Consider the following 24,358-nt stretch of genomic DNA (forward strand, 5'->3'; position numbering starts at 1 on the left):
CTGGACTTTATTTTATTTGTGTCTGTGTGTGTGTATATATATATATATATATATATATATATATATATATATATATAATTTATATATTACTTGCACTAAGCAAGTAGGGGCACACGCCAGTTATAAGTTACACGAAGCTTTGCGTTGCCATGGTTACACTTTCCAACTGTAAATTTGTCAGCTTCTTATTGGACAGCAACACGCTTATAACGGAAACACTTCTATCATTTACTTTGTAATATTTGCAGTTTCAAGCAAAATTGTCCCACCTGAAAAATCAAAGATCTTAAAATCAAAAGACAAACGGATTCGTTTTTGATAATATTCATTATTTAACTGGTTGAGAATCAATATAGTTTAGCTTTTATTTTGACACGTCTACGTTTTATGTGTCCGGGTGAAGAAGACAGGAAAGAGGTACGGTGGTACTGATTTATTTAACCAAAATTAATCGGTTATCACCTTTTTTTCTTTTGCTTTCTTGTTATTTTGGTGTAGTATAAGTTTATATATTAATCTACAAACAAGGTGAGTAGTAATTAATGTTAGAGCTCGCATTTAAATGTAAAGGCTTCCGGTGTGCCTGTTGGCTAGCCGGTTAGCATGTGGACGGTTGTGGAATCAGCGCATTTGACTTCGTATCCTGTTACAGACTGACCTACAAAGAGTCATTTCTTCCACTTGGCTTTATTCGTTATTTTTGTAAGTCTATTGGTAATATTTTTCCCATCTGTCTTTATTTATGTGGCTTCTCTCTTTATCTTTTTCGCCAGGAAGAGAAACGTGAGCTACCCGGCTTGATATTTTTGACAGGTTATTGCTCAAGAGCCGCAAATAATGATGTTATTCCTCCACGTAGTCCCGTGACAGACTATTCCTTTTTACTCCTTGGACAGTAGGAAGCAATTGGACACACAGAGCCCGGATGAATGTAAAACTAACAGCTTTTTGTTCGTCTTTTTCTTTGTAGACTGCCTAAACAGCTAGAAACGGTGACAGTGATGGCAGCCAATGGAGCAAGCTGTGAGCAGCCTCAGAAGCGAGCAGGACCCAAAGATAAGCAGAACGGCAAGTCCACAGGTTAGTGTGAAAGGTTTAAGGGCCGAAGACAACCTAAAAAGTTCAGCTCACTTTAACACTGATGTTTCCATTGCTAACAACAACCTCATGTCGGTGTCATAAAATTGCTTCAGCAGTTTCATTTCGGGCTGCTTTCAGTTTTAACCCGTGTTGACAACTCACCGCATGACAGCAAACGAGACAGACCTCTGGCTACAACCTTTATTATGTATTTGGCATTATCAGTTCCACAGGATGTGGTAGTTAATGAGCCCATTAGTTGTACTGAAACTCAAGATGATTCCTGCTCTGTTTGCCCTTCAGACTTGTTATTGAGAGACAGACGGCAGAAGGACAAAGAGGAGCGTTTGTCTCTAGTGCTGTGGAGGAGGCCGGTTGTCACTCTACACTATTTTCTTCTGGAGACCCTCGTGAAGCTAAAGGAATGGACTTTTGAGTAAGCCTCGAACAGGTTTTGCTACTGGATCTTTGCTTTTGCACTGCTCTGTTGAGGTTATGCTGGTACATATTCATAGTTGTGATATATTTGTTGTTTCCTTTTCAAACAACTCGGAAATTTCCTGCTGATAAGTCAGTCACACATACTGAAGACCTGTACTATTTTTACCTTTTAGACAGCTCAAAAATATTTATGTCAGATAAAGTAATTGAGAATTATTGAAAACAAAACTAATGTCATAAGAATATTTAATAGAGACTAGTTATATTTAATCAACCAGCATATTTGGCAGCTAATCATTTGGTTTTCTTGTTTTTACACACAGGCTTTGGCACCGGCGAGGCACAGTGTTTGTATTTTTGTTGTTATGCTTCCTGTTCTCGATCACATACTCCACTGATGGATCACACCAAACGGTGAGGCTTTACTTTTTGTTTTTAACAAGATAAATGAACACCAATGCCACTTCGAAAACTGTGAAACAGTTGATGAAAATTCGGTTTTTATCATCTTAGACTTTGCTTAGAGAAACCTTGTGTTGATAGACTATGCACTCTACACTGTTGGCACATAACCTTTGATCACACTTTCAGCTGGCTGGAAGTTTTGTTTATGGGTTAATCAGTGCAGTTTGCTGTCAAGGTTCAGTTAAAGCAGAGAAGCACTGCATCGAATTTCTGACTGATTAATGAGTTAAAAGGAGTGAAAATCAAGTAGTTGACAAAGTAGTATAAAGTTACATCCAGCAAATCAAAATAGGATTTGAAACCTTGTTCTAAAAGCCATATAATTACACACTGTGCTATTGCACAATCATAACTTTAAGTTTTTTCCTGTATGTCTTAATCATTCTCTCACATCTTTGTTGAGAAGCTGGTGTTGCAGAACCAGCTTGCAGAACTGGAGGAATGTAGTGACACTCTGAAGGATGCAATTTAGTGTCATATATCTCCCGGCTCTAAAGAGTTAAAACTTGTCAATTTCTTGCAACATTAGTTTTGCTTTATTTCTAAGCATCACAACTACTGAAGACACAACAATTTCATGAAGTCCTGTGATCTTTTCTGTCTTACGGAACTTCAGCACCATTCAGTGTGTTAATAGTGAGAAAGCAGTTCATGAAATGTGTTTTTGCTGTAAAATCCCCTGGCTGATCACTCTGGCCCTCTGTCATCATCACACAGATGAGGTCTCACCCGTACGTAGGTCAGCTGATAAAGGTCTGCGATGCCTTCGCTCAGTCATTGAGGTGTAACAGCAGAGTGTTGACTTGAACCCTGTGGTCTTTTCAGAAAGTACACAGTTAGCAAATCATCATTCACCCAGCATCATGCTTGACGGTTGATGTGAGGTTTATTTATGGGTTTGTTTTTGTAAAACATGATGTGTGTTGTGTCCAAACATTTCTGCTTTTACCTCACATATCCCACAGTCGTTGTTCCAGGAGTCCTGTGGTTCATTCAGATCAAACTTTGCAAACTTAAATTGTGTTAACTTCTTTTTATGAGGGAGAAAACACCTTCACTTGAGAACCTTTCAGAAAAGCCATAGATGTTCCATCTGTTTCTAAATGTACTGTCAGGAGTAACATTTTACATGTAGAGTTAAGATGCAGCTCTTGCATTGCTTACAATTTCTCTGAGCGATGCACTTCCTGACATTGGGTGAATTTGTTGGGATGTCCCACTCCTGGGTACTTATAGAAATGTCTTGAATGTAATCTGATTATATCTCGTTTTCTAAATGGACTTCACATTTTGAAATGTCAAACAGGAACACTAAAGTTAACCATTTTTTAAAAAAAATTAATTTCATTTGTATTTATCTAAATGAAACTTTATCATTGAGTAAATAAATGTATGAAAATCAAAGCATAATAAATCCTAAATATGTCATGTCACAATCCTACATTCAACTGACTTTTCTATTTCCTCAAATATTTATTTTTCATTCTCTTAACATTCCCTGACAGTATGTTCAGTACCTGGAGAAGAAATTCCTGTGGTGTGCCTACTGGGTGGGCCTTGGGATCCTGTCCTCAGTGGGACTGGGAACTGGTCTGCACACGTTCCTCCTTTATCTGGTAAGAGAACATCAATGGCATGTTCCTGGTTATGCAAAACATGTTTAACAGAAATCGGCTCCAAAGAAAAATGGGCCTTTCTTTTAAATTTACATACACATGTAAAGATAACAGAAGTCCTTTAGGCTTTACTGATAACAGTTTAAACTTTAAATACCTATAAGTCCATATTTCTAGAGAAGTTTATTTCTATTTTGTCAGATTCACTGATGAAAAAGTTAAATAAAGTTGATGTGTAGAGGGCCATTTCTCAATTTTGATATTCAAATATGCATTTGCTTGAAAAGCATTGTAATGTTATCCTGAAGGCCAATAAAAGATGTTACCTTTTCAGCAACTAACTTTAACTCTAACGATATTGCCACAATAGTCTTTATGACGTCCATTTAGTATCAATTCAGTATTTGTGAAACAACTCAGCATTCATCAGAAGTGAAGGGCTAATCTGCTTGGCTTTGCATGTATACTGTTTCTATGTCCTACTCAGTAGTGGTTTTATTTTGGACTGAACAAGGTAACAAAGCCTGGAGATATTTGAGTATTTGAGATTAACCACAACTACTACTATTATAGGCCTATCCCTGTTGTTGCCAGATGATGGCGCCATCCTCCAAACCCAGGAATAAGTCATTCTTGTTAAACATTCTAAGTCAAAATACCCATCAATCTAAGGTTAACCAGGAGTGACCTTTGGCTTGCCCGCTGACGCTTGTCTGAGAGTAACTACATTGACCGAGTCACTGAAAGTGTGTGTCATTTCTCTTAGATGTGGTCAGAAGTAGACTTTAGCTTAAATTAAAGAGTGGAAGAAAGTCGGCAATGCTTGTCCACTTTGAGGTGTTCAGTGTCCACATGTGGGCCTGCTGAATTCCCTTTGCCATTTCCACTGCAACTAAATCATAAGAAATGCATATAGGTGTGACCTTTCATTTTTCAGAAATATCCTAAACATGAGTATTTTTTGATCAGGATCAGTTGGAATTTGTTTCACTTTATTCTGCTGTCTTGGTTTACTTGGGTTCATCATTCAGATGCTTAAGGTTTTGTGTTGGGGATTTTTGAATGCCTTTGGTTCTTCAGCTGTTCCATAATAAAGAGGATGTGTGACTTCAATTCTTCTTCTGTTTTATTAGTTATATTATCACACTAAAAGATCATAACTTACCACCAGGGCCTAGGCTCAAAGTGTGGGCTGTTCCACTGGAATTGACTCATGTTTCCACTGCACCATTTCTCCAAAGGTCATAAAGTCTGTCTTTGTAACTTCTGAGTATTGTTTTTTAACAAACAAAAACAACTTATTATTCTTAACAAATTTTCACTATTTGTCCTTAAACCATTATTTATGGTACACTGTGACCAAAGGGTAAAAATAGAAGTGGCAACAGCTCTATGATGGCATCAACATCGTGATGGTACAGAGACAAAACACATTTGTCAAGCTTTACAACACTATATAGATTATATCATTTCAAACTCTTACTTTTTATCACTAAAATAACATAAGTAGTGTTCTACTCTGGTAATTAATTAAGAAACGTTCTAAGTAAATGTTGATTGCTAACACTCAGTTGTATATAATTATAAGGGAGGCACAGATGATGTGAACTGACAAAGATATAACAGTATTTTTCTGGCAATAAAAAAATCTTATTCAAGACGGTTTATACTTTTCACACAGCTATCAAAGCCTTCAGTCTGGAGCTTTTCAAACATAAATGTTGCTCTAAAAAAACTAATTCAAATGTGTCCTACAGCAGTTATAAAGCAACTGCATTGATACATACTTGGCAACAGTAAATCCAATCAATCATATTGTATTATTGCATGTACTTGGTTTAATAAAAAAAAAGAATATATGGCTTCATCTTGATCATTTTCTTTGTCCAGTTATGTCTTTAATTTTCTGCCAATTCTCGTACATAAAAATATTAAGTTTTTTTAAATGTTCATTTTATTCTTATAATTCAATCTCCTTATTGGAGCATCAGCTTTCTGATGTGCCTTTTATTTTTGGTAGAAAAAAAGATTACAGTGAACCCTCGTTTTTCGCGGGGGTTAGGTTCCAAAAAGAACCCGTGATGGGTGAAATCCGTGAAGTAGTTACCTTTATTTTTTTTACAATTATTATACAGAATGATTAAATACTCTACATTGAAACCAAAGAACAAAACCTCTTTTCAGGCCCAAGCATTTTTTAAACAAATTTAACGCTTTTTTACAAATAACTACAGTAAAATAATCATTTTAGTCATCAATACGAAGTACAGTAGGACAAATTGTGACTCGTATTTCACTGTTCCTCTGAATGTGACGCTGCGGCCTGACTCCGCTCTCTAGTGTCTTTTTCTTCTGAAGCCTGTGGTGCAGGTGTGTGTTTTTTCGAGAGAAGAACATAGTTATCGGTAGTTGTTGTCACTCTTTTTTTCTTCTGGGCAAAAATATTTGCCAAAATTTGCCAAGCTGTATTATGTACATTTAAATACCGCAACGTTATTGGCACACGGGTAGAGAAGAAGCGCGGAGACCGTTTAGCCAATCAGGACGCAGAACACAATGCACTGTGAAAAAAAAAAAAACTGCACAAAAAACTCCGCAAAGCAGCAAAAGGTGAACCGCGTTATAGCGAGAGTTCACTGTTCATTTAATTGTATTGTTTTTATACAGCTTCTGGGCTTAACCTCTTCTGTTGGAAACTGTTTGAAAAATCACTTATGGACAAACTGATTTGATCCATTTAAATGATTCTCACTGTATATCCTGATTTGTTACACACGTTCAACTGTTCCCAAATTACTGCAACTACTTAAATTCTTCACTGAAAAACTAAAAGTTTCACATGATACAAGGCTGCTTCTCACAAGGAGACTAGTTCCCATTTTTCTTTGCACTAGATTTACTTCATCTTGACAATGCACCGTGTTCACTGTCACAGTTATTTATGTTTCATGTGACAATCTGAATATAAACCACACACAGTTTCTGTGGATTTGCCTCAATCCAGGAGCCCCAGGGAGAGGATTAGATCATGAGGTTCGGTCATCACCATGGTGATTCATCATGATGTTTCAGTGCTGATCCTCTAGTTTCAATTTTCTTCTAAAATTCAACATCTTGTCATTTAACTTCTTAATCTGTTTGTGTAAGACATATAGCATCTTATTTTTTTTGTTGGTCTTTTACACAAGCTTAATTGACATACTGTCAGATTATCACTACAGTATACATAAATGTATATATATTTAAAATAATTACCAAAAATATTACAATAAAAGTTGTAAAAAGCAAAAAAAAAAAGTTGTTAGAATACATACATTATTTATAAGATATGTATACCAGGACTTTTCACCAAAATTTTAATAAAAAGGCAAAAGAAGAGTTCTGTTTAGAGATGAAGAAGAATGAATATTTTCTCAAGGCCCCTTTAATGTCTGTCAGTTTTTTGGGTTTTTTTTTTGCAGGTCAAACATTCTTAATGTACTTTTTTGTATGTAAATTGTATTGGGAAAGTAATTTTGTTTTAGCTTACCTCTTCAAAATGTCTGTTTTCTTTTGTCAATGCTTCCACAAGTAACTTGAGTTGAAGAAAACTGACCTTTTTATGAAGGTTTCTGCAGGATCAGAAAGTCTCAAATTAATCATTTCCATTTTAGTTCCTTAAATGTCTTCTAATCTACATCATATGTTAGATTCAACTTACTACATCTTAGATTTCTGCAACTGTTTCTTAACTACTCTTTACCTTAAATTGTTTTAAATTTTCTTTTTTGGTAAGATTCATTTTCATGTCTTGGGGCGTCAGAGGAATTCAGATTATGATAAAACTACCAAAGACTATAATGAAGAATCTTTCTCCAGACATTCCCTGGGAACCTGCAAAATACTTTTGCTCCTGCAGCTGACTCATTAGTCTAAATCAAAAGGTTCTTGTTACATTAAACAGCTTCTTGGTCAGCAGAGAGTGTGTTTAATCAAATTTGTATAAGCAAAATAAATCATCTGTTGTTAATAACAGATTTTATCTGACAGTATCCTGTGTTTTAAGGCTGTAAAACAGTGTTAAACCAATAGACATGCATGCTAGAGCACAGAACACAAGGATAAGTGTATTAACTGTGTTTTCAAAGAAGTTGAAATGATTAATGAAATAAGTTATTAAGATAAGTTAATTGTAAATAATAGCTCCTGAATTTAAATTGTTATTCCTTTTATATCAAGATGTTTTTTGACTTGTGAGACGGCTGCATTCAACACTTGAATCGTATTGTAGGTGCAGTTAGATGAAGCTCATTGCATTTTCACCCTGTTAGATAAGGATGATGTTCTCCCCGAGGGTCAAAGTTTGGTCTTTGTCACCATTCTCAGAGTGACATTGCTGCTAATCCAATACAGACAGTTGGTTGCCCCCCTCAGGGGAGAAACTTCACGTGAGGTCTCCCAGCGTTAACGCTGTCATGAGATGTTAACTCTGTTGGCCAGTTAGAACAGGCTGAACAGACTCTGAGTCTCAGTGACTCACATCTGCTTTTCTCTATCTTGCAAGAATTAATAAAGTACTGTTTTGAGTGTAAATCCCGGATCTATGCTTGGTAACTAGGAGTGACGGTTTCATTAAGGGAAACTCCTTTCTCCTTCGTGTTCATTTTTTTCCTTTTATTAGAGTCAGACACTGGCTGCTTGTGTCTTGTTAAAGCCAGTGTTAAACCAAGTCTTTGATTTGAAAAAGTGTGTTGTGAGAACTAAGAATCATCATCTGTGTATGCAGTTGGGCTAAAGAAGGCTTTTTTGTTTGTGTTGGAAGAAGTCTGTCAGCACTGACTTATGGTGGCCTGTCCATTACCTGTCAGTGTTGATACCATAAAGGATTATCTGTGTTTTAGCGGCAGCTGGGCCAGCTGCAGGCGAGGCCAGGTGAGCTAGTTTAATCAGAAATCTTTAAAGATAAATGATGATCTTCTGGTCAAGAGACACATTGTATGACTCGGCTCCAATCTGTGTCTCTCTGTGGTAGGGTGGATGTTGTGTTAGCTCACCATTCCCTTCATCAAAAATACTAAGAGCCTAGGAAGCTGGGAATAGTTAAATTGCTGTTAGTGCCTGCTACTTATTTAGTGCAAACTTACAAATCAAAACAAAAATACACTTGGAAATCATTTTTATGATGTTTTAGCAGATGCAATTGTTCCTGTGGTTATTTAAACCCCAAAACCAAAATATATAATATGAATAGCATCATTTGTGCAGCCATATTTAAGCTTTTCATCTTTGCTGACATTTTCCATGTATGTCGAAGTCTTGGTCTCATGGATTTGATTTTTCTCTCTTGTTGTCTCTGTGCGCCCAACCTCTGTCTCAGGGTCCTCACATAGCTTCAGTCACCCTGGCAGCGTATGAATGTGGATCCATAGACTTCCCAGAGCCTCCGTACCCCGACCAGATCATCTGTCCCAAAGATGGAGGCCTGGAGGACAGCATCTCCATCTTCTCAATTATGTCCAAGGTTCGGCTGGAGGCCTGCATGTGGGTGAGTGGTGGACGCGACAAGAGAGACTTGACAGTTTCACTGGTCAAATATGCAAACAAATTAGAAAAATGTGAACATATACTGACTACAGCTGTGTCTGTTTAGGGTGCAGGGACGGCCATCGGAGAGCTGCCTCCGTATTTTATGGCCAGAGCGGCTCGTCAGTCAGGAACTGATCCAGATGATGAAGATTACGAGGAATTTGAGGAGATGCTCGAGCAAGCAGAGGGTGCACAGGTCAGAAAGATCAACACTCACGTTTATTAAGTGGTTTTTGATTGTATAATTAACAAATATTCTCTTTTAGAATATTGTCTTCATTGTTGATTGAATATTAATATTTTGTATTTTATCCCAGTTTAACATTTAAGTGGATGTATATTATTTCTTACTCCGATTTCCAGAGATTTTATAACAGTTAATGGTTTTCTTTTCTTTTGTCTTCATTTATGAAGCTCTATAACCAAACTGATGTTTAAGTTTTATCTTTGTGGCCCCCCCCCCCATCATAGTTATTTACTCATTACTCATCACCTCAGTAAGATATGATTCTTATTTTATTTGCCTTAATTTTCTAAATGAACAAAGCCAAGAGCCAAGCAGGCCTCTGATTGGTCCTGAGTAAGCATGTGACTTCAGCGCAGCCCCTCCTTCCCTGCACTTCCAGTAAATTTGTGTGTTTGTGGGTGAGTCACCCCGAGCTCAGCTCCCTCTTTAATCATCCCTCGGGCTTCGCTCTCATTGCCTCCCTCCATCTCTCTCTGCTTCTCTCTTCTCACCGGCCTCTAATTTGAATGACAGACAGCTCTGTCAGGAAGAGAGTTCACATGACTGGAGAACGCTTGGATCAGATGCTGAGTCAGCAGGACGGAGATTACCAAAAACTGGAGACATTGTCTCCATCACTTAGTCCCACTTCACCGCTTGGAAGGATCTCTGCACCTGCGTTTTTCTCTGTCTCCTCCTTTTTATAGTGTCAGAAGTGAAGAGCTGGCTGATGAACCGCTGTTGAGTAAAATTACAGAATAATAATGTTCTCTGTAAACAATAGAAATACATTTAATTAGAAAACAAGCAAAGAAAGTTGGTAATATTTACCATGCATTCTGAATTATGGCGGTAAATTCTGTGAGAAACCAACTTTATCAACTGACCCACATTAAAAGTGTATTTACTTATATTGGCATGTGTGCTTATTATAAAGCTGAGTCAAAACAAAATCTTGTTTTTCCAAAATAATGTTTAACTGTTCCAGCAGGTTTTCAAACAGCCTCTTAATTGCCTTCCTGCTTCTGCGGTGATCTTTACAGAAAAACCACAGAGTTTTACCCCCCGGTAGGAATACAGATGCAATCAGAAGGGCTGTGGCACTTTTATACCACACAGATTTGAGCAAAATGCCAGAAGAGTCACCAAATGGAGAGAAGAAAAGCAAAAATTACAAAGCTCTAAAATAGGAGATAGTTCACCACAGAGTTTTGACCAGGGCTCGTGTTCCTCATTATGCTGTTACAGTAAAATGGTGTAATAAAAACCACAAGAAAGTGCATTGATTTATTTATACAAAAAAAAGGAAGGGTGATTATGTTTTCAAAGATCTAAAATTATATGTTAAATTTGTGTGATTGAATAAAAAGATTTAAAATAGCATGGTTTGTGAAAGTCTTACAAATTTATCTACCGGTAGTTATGTCTGACTGCAATCCCACATTGAAATGCATTTTTAATTTGTTTTGCAGGATTTTGTTACAAGAGCAAAGCTGGGAGTTCAGCACATGGTGCAAAAAGTGGGATTCTTTGGGATCTTGGCTTGTGCTTCTGTAAGTAGAGAGATTTTTTCATCTTTTAGTTGACATATAGTGACTTTCCAAAGTATTTAACCTCACATTTTGTCACATCACAGTCAAAGATTACCAGCAACGACCAACAAAATTAACACATAATTGTCAAGAGGAAGGAAAAAGATGTACGGTCTTCTCTTTTTGGCAAACATAAAAATATGAAAATTGTGGTGTGGATTTATATTTAGTCTCTTTGTGTTGCACTTTTTCATTATTTAAGTGCTTCTTGAGATCCTCAGACTTCATCCCTAGTATATCTGCTGTGTTCTCTGGTCTTATGAAGTGGTTTGTTGACAAACCATGAGGCCTTGAACAGAACAACTGATTACACACACAAGTAGGCTGGCCATTACCTTCCTGTTCAGTTATTGCTTACTGTACAATCTGGGTTTTCTCCCATTCGCTTGGATTCTGTCCAGTCGATTATTGACCAGGCCAATCGGCAAACAGAAGGAGAAGTCATAAAGGATGATGTCCATTTCCTATGCTGTTTCAGCCTTGTTCGGCTCAGCACTTCTCTCTTCGCAGTGGAGAGAGATATTGAAATTTGGATTTTAATTTTCAGATATGGTTGTTTACAGATATTGAAATTTGGGGTTTTTTTTCATCATCCTTGACAATTATGTGTCACAAAAAATCGAAAAAAAAAAAGCATTAAAGCTTTTGGTTGCAACTTGACATAATATGAAAAGGTTCATGAGTTTCTTTTCATCATGTCACTCTTGCTGAGCTAATTGTGTTGACAGGAAAGAAGCTCATTTTCTTGTGCATTTTTCAGATTCCCAATCCTCTCTTTGACTTGGCGGGAATAACCTGTGGGCATTTCCTGGTTCCCTTCTGGACTTTCTTTGGAGCAACTTTGATCGGGAAAGCCATTATCAAGATGCATATACAGGTCAGTGGAGCAGATAAAAGGTTAATCTAAGGTGGTTCAGAGTTCTGGCTCTACTCTCATGGTTTGTTCCATTTTTCTTAAGAAACGATACTGGCACACATTCACACCCTCATAAAAACATCTTCTGATATGACTCATTCTCTTGAATCATTTCATCAAGGTTGTCTAACCACAGCACAATACAGCATATCAGAAATTACACTTTAGCAGAAAAGGATTCACTGCTGACTGGTGTACTTTGATGAATCTCCAGAACCTCAAAGGGTTGTGGGAAAGATGAAGCCATGTGCTGAGATCATGAGATGGTTACTATGAAACTCCTAATTGTGCACTTCTGGTTGACTCTCACCAATGGCTGAGCTGCTCCTCTGGGTTTTTCCTTCGTCTTGTTTTAGCTGTAGCAAGTTTCCAGACCTCTTAAAGAGGCTCCAAGATGAAAGGAGGTAACCTTCGGAAGAAGTTTTTAACAAGAGTTGGTAATGACACAAAAAGCCCAATCAGAAAATACAATTTTTAATTATACAGAGTGGAGTTGTGACTCTCACACCAGTGACTAATATAAACCTAGACAATGAGGGGCTGACTGTTTTTCTAAGTGACTCGCTATTTTAACTGAACAAGTCCATCTCCTGGAGGTACCAGTCAGTCACCTCTTCCTGTGGGGGGGGTCCGGGCCACACTGAGTGGACATGAGAAGTTAAAAGGAAATGGAGCAGACTTTAAAAGCTGCAGGGGAGACCCATTTCTGTACCTTGAACTTCTCAGACATCACATGATTTATCCTGTCTGATCTTGTCCAGGGGGGCTGTGTGTCATGCTGTTTAAAGCTGATCAGTTTCAGAACCGGAGGGGGAAAATAGTGTGGTTTTGGGCCCCCCGCCCTTCTGCTTTGGTTGTTTGCAAACCACACAAACCCCCTCACAGCCTGAAATTTTGCTTTAGTGCCAGGTTTGAGTTTTCTAATTGGTGTCTGTGAGCCTCAATGACCCTCGGCTGTTCAACAGTTGTTCTGTCAAAAAGACGGACTTTAAATTTTTTATTTTTTTTACCAGTGAATTTTTTTCGTATAAATCTTTGTAATTTGTCAATCAAAAATGCTAATTAATATCTTTTCCTCCACAGAAACTTTTTGTTATCATTACCTTCAGCAAGCATATAGTGGAGCAAATGGTGTCACTCATCGGGTAAGTGTGTGAGAACCTTATTTCTTTGTAAAACCAATGTCTTTTGGTTTGGTATTTATGGTTAGGAATGCGTTCTTCAGCATTTTCCCATGCATTTCTGAGTGCTGATCGGTCGAGGGGGAGGGGGTCCCATATGAACAAATGCTTTCACTGCGTATGAGTAGAAATCAAGGTATTACCCCCACACACACATGCAATCCATCTCTGCTGCACTGCTGGCCAAAAGTATGAGGTCACATTCAACATTCAAACAGGGTGATTTGACTCACGGGGTTCAGCTCTGACTGACAGGATGATCGAACAGGGCAGGAAACACAAGCACAGACTTGAGCGACCCGCCTGATGCCTGATGCCTGCTCCTGCTGTTCAGGCAACAGAATCAATAGAGCTGCTGGGATTAGCTGGGATTTTTTTTAATGAAATAAAAGCAAACGTTATTCATTTTTTTCAGGAAGTTCTGTTCATGAAGCAGATTTCTCTCATATAACTTTAAAACTATGATCCAACATTAAGAGATAAAGTGCTCTGCTACAGTTGACCACAACTCTTGATCTTTGTGTGAAAAAGAAACATAAAGTGACGTTAGATTGTGAAATATGATGCATGGTTTTAATGTCATTTACAAGTAAAATCTGAGAAGTGGATTTAAACTTCTTAAACCATTACAACCACTTTTTATTCAGCTTTCCACCTCTATATTTTGAATCTTTGTATAATGGATTGAACAGTGTCCTATGAGACGTTTGGAATATTGTTTTATATCTAAAAAAAAAAAAACTTCCACTTTAAAACTATAAACTTTGTGAGTCTGCCACTTAAAAACCCATTAAATGGGGCGTCACATGCGTCAGTGGTTCAATTCCCTGCCTGGGGCCTTTTGAGCTTGACTTCTTCCTGTCAAGCTTGAATAAAGGCCACTAATCATATAGAAAAACATTATAAAAACCAATAAATTATATTGAAGTTTGTGGAATTTCAATATAATGTGTATTACTGTGAATTCGTATTCATATGGAAAACCATGTGAATACAAATTCACAGAACCGTGGTCATCAATATGAATCACCAAGCAAGTAACTTTGACCATGTTTGGACAAAAAAAACATTTTCTTTCCTGGTCTAGTAGATTCCAAGGTTCTTTCCCATGAAGATCACCCTTGGTGACTCGCTATGATTTGTACAAATGGAGCCTTTTGCTGATTTGGGTGTTTTGTTTAATTTTATGTCTGTCTAAAATTATGTTTGTTTGTGTGTAAGGATGGAGAGATAACCCTGAGTCACTCAAGTTGAGTGTTAATCAGCAGCAGGAATTACCCTCTCTGCATTTGGTACTTGTTATCGCTCTTCCTTTTGCTTAGTCTAGTCAAGTCTAGACAACATGTTTACATCCTGGCTGAATTCAGGAGGACTGTCTACTGCCTGCAGTATTTTCTTTGTGTTCATTGTAATTAGAAGTTTGACATTATAATAGATGTTCCATTCAAGCTCTGTTTCACTTTACCGGCATGTAGAGAGCCACATCAACAAAACCTACCTCTGACTTGAGAAGCGTTAAAGCGGTGTTCGTTATGACTGGCCCCCGGTGAACTCTTCCACTCCTGCCTAATAGGGAAATTAGCAGACACTGATTGGCTGTCTTTCCACCATGAAAGCACCAGTGGTGGTAAAGGTGATGACATCATGTCGACTCACTTCCTGGTTGAATGGGGGCTGACACAGACTCTTATAGAGAGCTTAAGAATATAAAAGGACAGAGGAGTTTCTGCTTCATTCCTCTCTGCTGCCTACTCCTTCTCACAGTAACAATTAGAGGTGGTGGCTGCTGCAGCACAGGGCCCATCTGTAGGATGGGACCTCGGATGCTGCTGGTTGGCCCGGTGGATCAGGACTTTATTTCCAGCTTTCAAAGCTTTTATTGGGACTGCTTGGTTGGTGAGTTATAAGTCTTTTTTTTCCACTTTTGCTCTTCCAGGTCTGTTCCTACAATAGGACCATCACTCCAGAAGCCCTTCAGTCAGTACCTGGAAGCCCAGAAGAATAAGCTGCACCATGCTGGAAAGAGTGGACCAGCGGTAAGAACATTAGCTTTTACTTTCATAATCTTTTCTTTTTATTCCCCCTCCATCTGTCTATTAATATGAGAAACCTGAGAGGCTTTGATATGACAGATATAAGAAGTTGAGAAATGTTAGGACAGAGTAGCTATGTCAGAGTTTAGAAATGTGCATAGTAAATGTTTCTAAACAGATTGAAGCAAAGAATTTCAAATCCAGTTTCTGATCCTAAACATATCGCCCTCTGGTGGGCAAATTGTGTAACTAAAAACAACTTCCCCCGTATTTTTCCTTCACACCAGCATTTTGTTTAATATAAGTATTATAAAAGAAATTATAATTTACTTGGAAGAAGGTACAAACACATAGTTTTACTAGCCTAGCCTCATAAACACATATAAGTACAGCACCAGCTGGTTTTGTCTACTCATTATCTGGTTTGCAGAAATGAGTGCAACTTATACCATATGTTTGTTCATTTGGGGTCTTCCAGGATGAAAATTGGCTGTCGTGGGTGTTTGAGAAGGTGGTGCTTGTCATGGTTTGCTACTTTGTCATCTCCATCATCAACTCCATGGCTCAGAGCTACGCCAAGCGACTGCAGCAGCTGAGGCACTCCGAAGAGAAGAGCAAGTGATGGCGAAGCAAAGCGCCTCATGCATCCAAGTGACTGTGTTTCTGCAGCTGCTGCTCACAACTTACCAACAAACCTCACCCATCTTCATTGCTCAGAGAGGCCGGAGGCATTAAGATGAAAAAGAAACGGGCATTTAATGCTTGTGTGTGTGTGAGAGTCTGCGCACGTGCTATCAAGGATGTATGTGCTGTGTTTTGTTTCTGTCGAGTTTTATAGTTCTTCTCATCTCACTCTGCGTGAGTGTAGCGTGACTGACTCCTGCTAGCGGTCTTAAGATGTTACTTTAACGTTAAATTAATCCATTCATTAACCTCAGAAGTAAAGCGGTGATTTGATGGTAGCTGCTATGCTGAGGGCAGCGCCCATCAGATACTATGCCTTATGCAAGTTGGGAATGCCTGAATTCCCTTGAATATAGCTCTTGACTTAAGGACTTGATTTTTATTTAATTATGTAACATGTGTGGATGGGAGTTGATTTTATTTTTGCGATGTGCTGCCAAGACAACTGCAAATGGATAATGTTTCTTTTCAGTTTTTTCAGGGTTTTCATGGTAAATATTCAGACATATTTTTTCTTTTTTTTATTTCTTGTACTGTCAGTTGAAAGTGATTGGGAGGGTTAAAAAAAAAAAGCAATATCAACTTATACAGTGGGGTATGTATGGTTTGCACATTGTGTACATATGTTTTTTGACTGTATGATCAGATGTGTTTCTATTCCAGTTGTTGCTGTGAACAAGAACCAAAATACTAAAAAAAAAGTAAGGCAGTAACATTGTAATCTCAGCAAATGGTCCCATTTCTATTCTGTACATTTAGGTCAGATCATATATAAAATGTGGAATTGACATTTTTTTCAGTCTGAGTCTTATTTTTTTTTTAATGTATTCTCTCCTAAGTGTTCATCCTCAAAAACTGCACTATTCCTGTCATAATTTTAATGTATAATTTTCTCAAAGAACTGAGCATCTACAAGGTAAGTAGCCAGATCAAATTTAAGTAATATGACTGGAACATTTCCTTAATACTGTCAGCCTGATTGGGCTCTTGGTACTAATTAATCCAATAAATAACCTTCAATTTATGCCAGCTAAGATGTTTCTGACTCTTGATGCATGAAATCAGTTATTTTCTTTTAAGACGCTCTGTAACTATCCCCCTTCACCCAAACTACTCTCCCACCCCGTCAGCTAGCTTATCAGACTGGTGTTGGCGGTTACATTTCCATGGCAACAGCGGTCTGTAAGCTGGCTGAAGCAGTGGGCCTTTCAGCCGCTCAACCTATGTTGAGATGACGCATCCACTTGTTGGATGTGAGGTGACCTGCCTGTCACATTGTTGCTCTGCTCTCATGTCTGCCCAGTTCTACTGTGTAAAAATCGAATAAAATGAGTTACCAAAGATCCTGACTGTTTTGTTTATGTCCACATTTGCCTTTCAGGTTGATCAGATTTAAAATGGGAGAAGTGGTTGTCAGAACTGCAGCTGTGATCCAGTTGTTTGAGAGCAGATCGGGTGCACAAATTTTAACTAAAATATGACTTCTGCCTCTTTTCTGTTCATTATATCCTCTCCATTTCTGAACTCCTTCATTTAATAAAATATTTTACTGCTAAGATAGTTGCCAATTACTCTTAAATTGGAAAACCAGTGTGTTCACAAACACCTCATTACTTTACCATATAATGGTGATAATGCTTCTGATCTCTACATCTGGTAGAAATGGATTGTCATGAACAGAGAGTCACTGAGAAGCTTAGGACTGTCAGAATAAAAACAACAAAGGGAAAAGTTGCATATCAAACGTTGTGCCTAAATTCTTATTTCAACATGGTTTCCTCCAAGATCAGAGTCTCCTACCTGCAGTTCCTAAGTTGTATTTGGCTCCTATTTGGCTAAAATTGATAAAGAGCACACTGATGTTTTTAAATGTAGATTTTTTTCCCTTATAATATTGAAAACTGCTTTATTTTACATGATTTTCCACAAATATCCCATACAGAAGAAAACATATACATTCTCTTTTTCTATCATTTAAAAATTAAAGCTGACAGCAAATTTTTCTATAGTACTTACAATTTTTTAAATAGGGATTTGGGCACGGTTATGTAAAATCATATTTGCTGAGGTTTATAACATTTTACTCCCTCATCAAAAATATACCTGGTGTGTTGCTTTTATTCTTTCATGCATGTTTGAGAAATCCCTGAATCTCCCCTGGCAGCCATTCAGGGGTTAATAAACCCTTGCTACCACAAAGCGCCGCTTTATTCCTCAAAGCTCCACCTTGGAGCTTCTGCTTCACTGAACCCCTCTCTTCCACACCTTTCCCATTTATCTCCTTCAGACTAGAGGCAGCAGCAATTAGTAAATATCTGGCAGGGCTGCACGTCTGCTGAGCTCATCATAGGAGCAACTTCTCAGTCCGACACTCCTAAGAACAGCTGTAAACAGCACAATGAGGGAGAATAGTTGTGATCATAAAGAGTGGGAGTTTCCTGAAGAGAGAGAAGCCAAATTTCAAAGCATCAAATTGAACAATTTTATTTTCTTTTAAGTTATTTTTGATATATACAGTATTTTTATAACTGAAGGTAACAGTTATTTGTGCTATAAAATAGCAAAAGTCTTGAAAATTAAAGGTCAAAGTTTTAAATACTAAAAATTTCATTTCTTGATTTTATATATATATATATATGTATGTGTGTGTGTGTGTGAAGGAGTAAAGATTGTGAAAATCAAACCTTTCAGCAAGTCACAACCTTTAGCCATGAAGGTATGAAGAAATAAACTCCAACAGTGTTCCTAAAGCAAATTATTTTATTTACACAATTTTTTAAAAATCTACCAAAAATAAATAATGTAGTTAAAATCAGTCCACTGTGTTGCTTGGTGTCGTCTCTCACAGCTACTCTCAGTTACTGAAGCTCAGAGTAGCTGGAGATCACCTGCTCAAGAGATGTAAAGCTGTCCAGAAAATCCTCCTCTGAGATCCCAAATTTAACATACTGATGGATGTAGGCCCTGCAGGAAAAAATACCATTGATCCACACTAATTATTTAACCTAATTAGTCTGGATTGAGATGAATAGAAATGATGAAACTGAAGTTTTTATTCAGTCAAGGCTGCTCTAGTCTGACTTACCTGGAAGCAAACATGTTCCAGGCTTTTCTCACCATGTCATCCAGAGGTCTGAGCAGAGCCTGGCTGTTACTAACCAATGTTGCAGACTTCTCATACTTATTGAAGGGAACGGGGGATTTCCACAAGCTAAGTGCTTCATCTGGTGGAAGCCATGAAGTATAAATAGCTGAGTCTTCAAATCCCCCTGGGGATAAAAACAGAATTCACTCCTGTTAAAGATTTGCTTATACCATTACTCAGACACTTCTGGATGCAGTGCTGTTCAAAACTATTCTTAACTTTTTGTCAATTTACGTACGCTAAAAACGTAAATGGAGTTTATACGATACACACACCAAAGCTAAATGTTGTAGAAACCCCTTGCACTCTGATACCTTCAATTCAGGAGGGTATCAGTATAAGTTTGCTTAAAATACAAAAAGAATGAATATAATGCAAAAAGAGAACCTAGTTTGATGAAAAAAGTAACTAGATTGCAAAAATGAATCTTCAATATTTTCAATATTGACAAATATTGGAAGGACTTGATTGGCCTCAGTCTAGTTAAGAGGACATTTTCATTCTTTGCACATCTAGACCGATATGTTGGCCCAGACTTCTTTGACTGAACAGTTCATCTGTGAACATCAATTTTAAAATGTACCACAGAATCTTAATGATCCCTCACACAAACATTATGTTTGTATTTTGTCTGGAGTATTTCAACACAGGAAAATGCTTTGATCCAGGCCAGTCTGCTGTAGCAGTGGCTGTATGTTTAGGTTTGTGTTCCCACTGGAAGGTCCGACCGTCATTTTTAGGGAATAGAGTGTTCAAAGAGGACGACCATTTTGTTGCACTTTGGCCAAAAACCCTAAATTTGGCCTCATCTGACCTAATCTCACCTTGCAAATATTGCAACTGCAAACAGTATTCTCTTTGAAATATGGCTTCCACAAAGATGGAGTGTCTTTAAAAACCAGATGCCTTCTGGAGTGAACTGTTCAAATATCTAGCAATGTCTGAGTTAATGGGGCTCAACACATGGACACAATACTTCAGGGTGAAAGAAAACCATAAATATTTTTTCCTTCCACTTTATGAATCCGTATCAAATTCAGCCGTGTTCTCTGACCCGTCTCTGCACTGTAGACGTCCTTCCCCCTCAGGATGAGCAGGTTGGCCAGGGAGGTGTTGAAGCTCCCAGCTGAGAGACTCCTGGACCGCCCCGCTGAGGCTGGAGGTGGACAGACCTGCCAGTCTATACCTACAACAACAAAAATCTTCAGCTCAGAGATTATAGACTTTCCTTTTTATACTACTAATGGTGAGTGAACTAGCTATAATTCTATTTTTGGACTAAAATCTCACCTCCTTCCATCTTGCTGTTGGAGATGAGCATCTGCCGCAGGTGTTTGAGCAGAGCCGGCCAGCTGAAGGTGCTGAAGGGGATGGAGGAGCTGGCCATCTGGGGGATGGTGCACACACTCAGCAGCTTGTACTCTGGGTGGCAGGCGAGAGCGCTCATCAACTCACCTGAAAATCGAAAAGAGTTACAAGTGGATTATGGAGCAATTTACACACGATTTAAACATTAACTAGTAGAACTACAACTGAGAAAAACATGCACGGCTCTAAAAACTTCTTTCAGGTAAAAATCCTTACTTTTCTGATCTCAACTTTCCAGAGTACTTAGTATTTGACATTAATTTCAAAAATATAAAATACAAGAGCTGATTGTGAATTTACAGCAATTACGATTACAAGAGTAAACTTTTATCTGTTAAAAAGACGACACATCAGGAACGGCGGTAGGATTCAAGGAAAGGAGAACCCCGGGGTGGAAGGAAAGAAACTGAATACTGAAATCAGACTCCCAAGCCTTTCTGACTGCGTATAAAACTTGAGTGTTCTGCTCTTACCAACAGGATGCCTACTGTAAGCTCCACAGGAAGCGGGAGTGAGCGTGGGCTGCAGCACCCCACCCAGCTGGTGAGCAATGACCCTGTTGATGTCACTGAAAGAGATCTGCTTGATCTTCAGCAGCTGACTGCAGATCTTGTGCACAATGTCGTTCTCGTGCACCAGGATGGCATCAGAGAGCTGGTAGAGGTGTGCAAGCGTCAGCACTGAGTTGTAGTTCTGGACAATCACCTGGAAGAATGGAGTGTGGAGAGATGACTTCACGAAAGACTCTACAGTGTATGAATATGGATGTAAGGCTATGATTTCAGTTTTCTATTTATTTCCACTTTGTACATAGCTACCCCCCGGGTTAAGACAGGGAGAAGTTATTGTCAGTCAGGTTTTGACACTAAAGGTAACATCCAGCAAGTCAGATTGAATTTATTTACTAATACAACTAAGCCTTGCTCTTGTCCATGAATGTAACAAATAAAATAATAATGCCAAATAATAATGACATACTTCCCCAGTCCCATATGGCCAGGTGAGGTGGTTAAGGACAAACGACGATGGGTAGGCGTCTCTGAGACACTGAGTGACGAAAGTACCGACTCCTGAGCCTGTCCCCCCTGCGACACTCATGATGGGGATGAACCCCGCCAGCATGTCGCAGTGCTCCACCTCCCTCCTCATCAGCTCCTCCAACGCGTCTCTGTGACGAGGGCCATGGACGCAATACCTGGATGGATGGTAATGTGTGTATGATGAGAAAACTTCCTCTTGTCTGAAGATGAAAGGCCAACTATGATGCTTTGCAAAAGCATTTAAAAGCATTAAATGTGTGATACCAACACCTAGGTAGTGTATTGTTTTGAAATCTAAGGAAAATTAAAGTTTTTAAAATCTTTGTATTCATAATGAGACACCTAAATAAAACACAAAGCCAGAGCAACGACGAAACACGTTGGATCAAATAATGTCCATATGTTACAACGACCTGTCAAACTCCACAACAAAATGCAGTTGATATCTGTGTTAAAATGTGAAAATTGAGGTTCAGATATTCTCCGTCCAACCTAACCCACTTGAGTTACTTTGCAAAAGGTGAGCTTGCAACGTGTTGATTGGTAAATAAGTAGATAAATGAAAACCATGCATCATGTCCAGTACATTTCACAATTAAAATCCCAGACATTACATAGAACGGGGTTTCCCCCAGTGTATTACAAGCCTGGCGGACCACCAGGCTTTACTTGCACCCCCACCAGGCTTAGCATTGCTTATTTATTTAAGTTTTTAAAAAATGTTTACATTTTTTAAAAACTTAAATGTTTACATGTTTCGTGAAACTTAAATGTTTACATTTTTTAAGACTATGTAGTTGGTGTTCAGATATCAATCATCCAATAACACATAATCATCAAGTGGTATTTTCAAATTTCCTCTCAATTTTAAACACTTTTTAACTCAAAAACACAGCGCGCCCCTGGATGGATGCCTGCCTGAGCGCCCAAACCACCGAGCTTAGCGGGTTTTCTGGGGGAAACCCTGCATAGAAGTTTGTGTTTCAAACAGGGTAATGTTGAAGGGTGTGTTTCTGTTGCAATGCACTGTATGGTATTCCAGTTCATGTGGTTTGTTAACATCTCACCCATTGGCCCAGTTGTTTCCAGAGCCCTGTTTCTGGCTGAAGTGGGAAGTCTCTCCATACCTCCACCTGCCAGACTTCGCAGCCTTGCTCATGCTGTGGTTGATCACTTTGGGCTCCATATCAATCAGCACCGCCCTGGCTTCGAGGTCTGACGCACACAAACTGTATAAAAACGCGCCCACGTCACAGCAATCATTCGTATTAAAGTCATCTCGGAGCCTTTGCTTACCTCCCTGTGTGGTCTCGCGGAAGAAGCGCTCACAGCTCACCGTGCTGTACGTTTTCCTGTGGACGTCGCGAGCATCGCTACAAATGACGTCAAACAGCTCCTGTCCCACCTGGTTACCGCACTGACCCAGCTGGACTGTCACCACAGACATGATCAGACCTGTGGGATGTCTAAATCACTTAATGATGCCATTTTTTGGCTCCATTTGCAGACTTCAGGCTGTGTTTTGGAAGCGGCGCTCGTAGTTAAAACGTCATTTCCGGCTTAAACTGTCAAACGTTTTCAAAATAAAATACAGACTCAATGCCATTTGAAGTACACGATGTTTTTGAGTTTTTTTAAAAAGTGTACTTCTTAGCATAAAAACGCACGACATAACTAATTTCCAGCTTGTTTGATTGAGGAAAAAAAACGCCCCACATATTGTATTATTAAGTGTTGCCCCTCATTTAACCAGTCCCTTACTATTATTATTCTGTTTATAGCCTTACAAAGAAACAAAAAAGATTCAGTGGAAGAAAAAAATATTATTCTTTGGCCAAATATGGAAGGCAAATTTATCGTTTCATCAAGACCATTATCCATATTTAGAACATTTGCAGTCAAAATTAGCATTGTCCAGAGAGCCTTTCTTCCTGTCTATTTATAACGACAATTTTCAAATGTTTGATGCCTGATTATGTTTTTAACACTTACATTTGCATGAATGCAAAGAAGAATGATGGATTTCCGATCCCAGTCTAAGCATGCTGTGCCTTGACACAGTGATGGTTTGGGCGACATGGGCAATCCCCGCGGCAGCATCTAATCAGAGGAGGCATGAGACCTCAATACTTGTTTGGGTCTCCTCTTGTATAAATTACCGCATCATGCACCATGACATAGAGACAATCAGCCTGTAGCACTATGTGGATGTAATGGAAGCCCAGGTTGCTTTAATTGATACCTTCAATTGGACTATTATGCAGCAGTCCAGTCCCTTTTCTCCAGGTAAGACACCTCTGACATTGCCTCTGCTTCAGGAGTGACTTGACATGGGAAATGCAACATCGGTAGCCTATGTCTAGTATTCATCAGAGTGCCTGGAATGGACACACAGATGAATACTCCTCTCCAGGCTGTGGTTCTCCCTGTTGCTAGTGCACCTTTTCCTACCACACTTCTTCCTTCCGCTCAATTTTATTTTAATATAAAGGTGTGACACCGTGAGTTTCTATCATGGAAAATTAGAACCTTCATAATATTCAAATTTTCTGAGACACTGGATTTTTAGTTTTCATTACTTGTAAAGCCACAATCACCACAATTACAAGAAACAAAAGCTTAGAATATGCCACTCTATGTGTGATCAGGGTTTCCACAGGTGTATTATAAGCCTGGCAGGCCACCAGGCTTTACTTGTGCCTGCACCAGGCTTAGCATTGTTTATTTATTTTTTGTCATTGCCTTTTTTAAGACTATGTAGTTGGTGTTTAGGTATTAATCTTCCAGTCTTCCAATAACGCATGACTATCAAGTGATATTTTCAAATTTCCTGTCAACTTTAAAAAAACATTTAACTCAAAAACATGGCGGCCGGCTGGATGAATGACAGCCGTAACGCCCCAAGCTTTCTGGGGGGAAACTCTATGTGATGATTCTATAATATAAGAGTTCCGCTTTCTGAGATTACTGGCAACATTCAAGTGTTTAGAGATGTACTAGCATTCA

At 38.6% G+C, this 24,358-nt stretch overlaps 2 protein-coding genes across 3 annotated transcripts; one reads left to right on the forward strand and one right to left on the reverse strand.

Annotated features, from left to right (window-relative positions):
- Window positions 1-292: 292 nt before the first annotated feature.
- vmp1 (vacuole membrane protein 1) lies at window positions 293-17,142 on the forward strand. Of its 2 annotated transcripts, none has more exons than XM_032545544.1 (12): window positions 293-417; window positions 971-1,080; window positions 1,384-1,516; window positions 1,845-1,935; window positions 3,492-3,602; window positions 8,959-9,126; window positions 9,232-9,363; window positions 10,866-10,946; window positions 11,746-11,862; window positions 12,985-13,046; window positions 15,019-15,118; window positions 15,594-17,142. In XM_032545544.1, the coding sequence occupies exons 2-12, from the start codon at window positions 1,002-1,004 to the stop codon at window positions 15,735-15,737; spliced, it is 1,218 nt and encodes a 405-aa protein (XP_032401435.1). In that variant the 5' UTR covers window positions 293-417; window positions 971-1,001; the 3' UTR covers window positions 15,738-17,142. The 2 variants fall into 2 exon arrangements, with proteins under 2 accessions (XP_032401435.1, XP_032401434.1); XM_032545543.1 differs by lacking the exon at window positions 293-417 and adding an exon at window positions 465-702.
- Window positions 17,143-18,539: 1,397 nt separating this feature from the next.
- tubd1 (tubulin, delta 1) lies at window positions 18,540-22,924 on the reverse strand. Its single transcript, XM_032545542.1, has 8 exons — window positions 22,649-22,924; window positions 22,420-22,567; window positions 21,291-21,507; window positions 20,786-21,017; window positions 20,235-20,399; window positions 19,999-20,130; window positions 18,885-19,068; window positions 18,540-18,763 (listed from the first exon to the last, which is right to left on the reverse strand). The coding sequence occupies exons 1-8, from the start codon at window positions 22,797-22,799 to the stop codon at window positions 18,658-18,660; spliced, it is 1,335 nt and encodes a 444-aa protein (XP_032401433.1). The 5' UTR covers window positions 22,800-22,924; the 3' UTR covers window positions 18,540-18,657.
- Between the last annotated feature and the right edge of the window lie 1,434 nt (window positions 22,925-24,358).

This window comes from Xiphophorus hellerii, chromosome 18 (assembly GCF_003331165.1).
Source record: "Xiphophorus hellerii strain 12219 chromosome 18, Xiphophorus_hellerii-4.1, whole genome shotgun sequence".
NCBI lineage: Eukaryota > Metazoa > Chordata > Actinopteri > Cyprinodontiformes > Poeciliidae > Xiphophorus > Xiphophorus hellerii.

Excerpts from the sequence above, each read along its gene's own strand:
- vmp1 (XM_032545544.1), top strand. The coding sequence starts at position 1,002 with ATGGCAGCCAATGGAGCAAGCTGTGAGCAGCCTCAGAAGCGAGCAGGA. Across the intron at positions 1,936-3,491 it reads CTGATGGATCACACCAAACG|TATGTTCAGTACCTGGAGAA; the intron begins GTGAGGCTTTAC and ends ATTCCCTGACAG. Across the intron at positions 9,127-9,231 it reads GGCTGGAGGCCTGCATGTGG|GGTGCAGGGACGGCCATCGG; the intron begins GTGAGTGGTGGA and ends GTGTCTGTTTAG.
- tubd1 (XM_032545542.1), bottom strand. The coding sequence starts at position 22,799 with ATGTCTGTGGTGACAGTCCAGCTGGGTCAGTGCGGTAACCAGGTGGGA. Across the intron at positions 22,568-22,648 it reads CCGCGAGACCACACAGGGAG|ACCTCGAAGCCAGGGCGGTG; the intron begins GTAAGCAAAGGC and ends TGTGTGCGTCAG. Across the intron at positions 18,764-18,884 it reads TGGAACATGTTTGCTTCCAG|GGCCTACATCCATCAGTATG; the intron begins GTAAGTCAGACT and ends TTTTTCCTGCAG.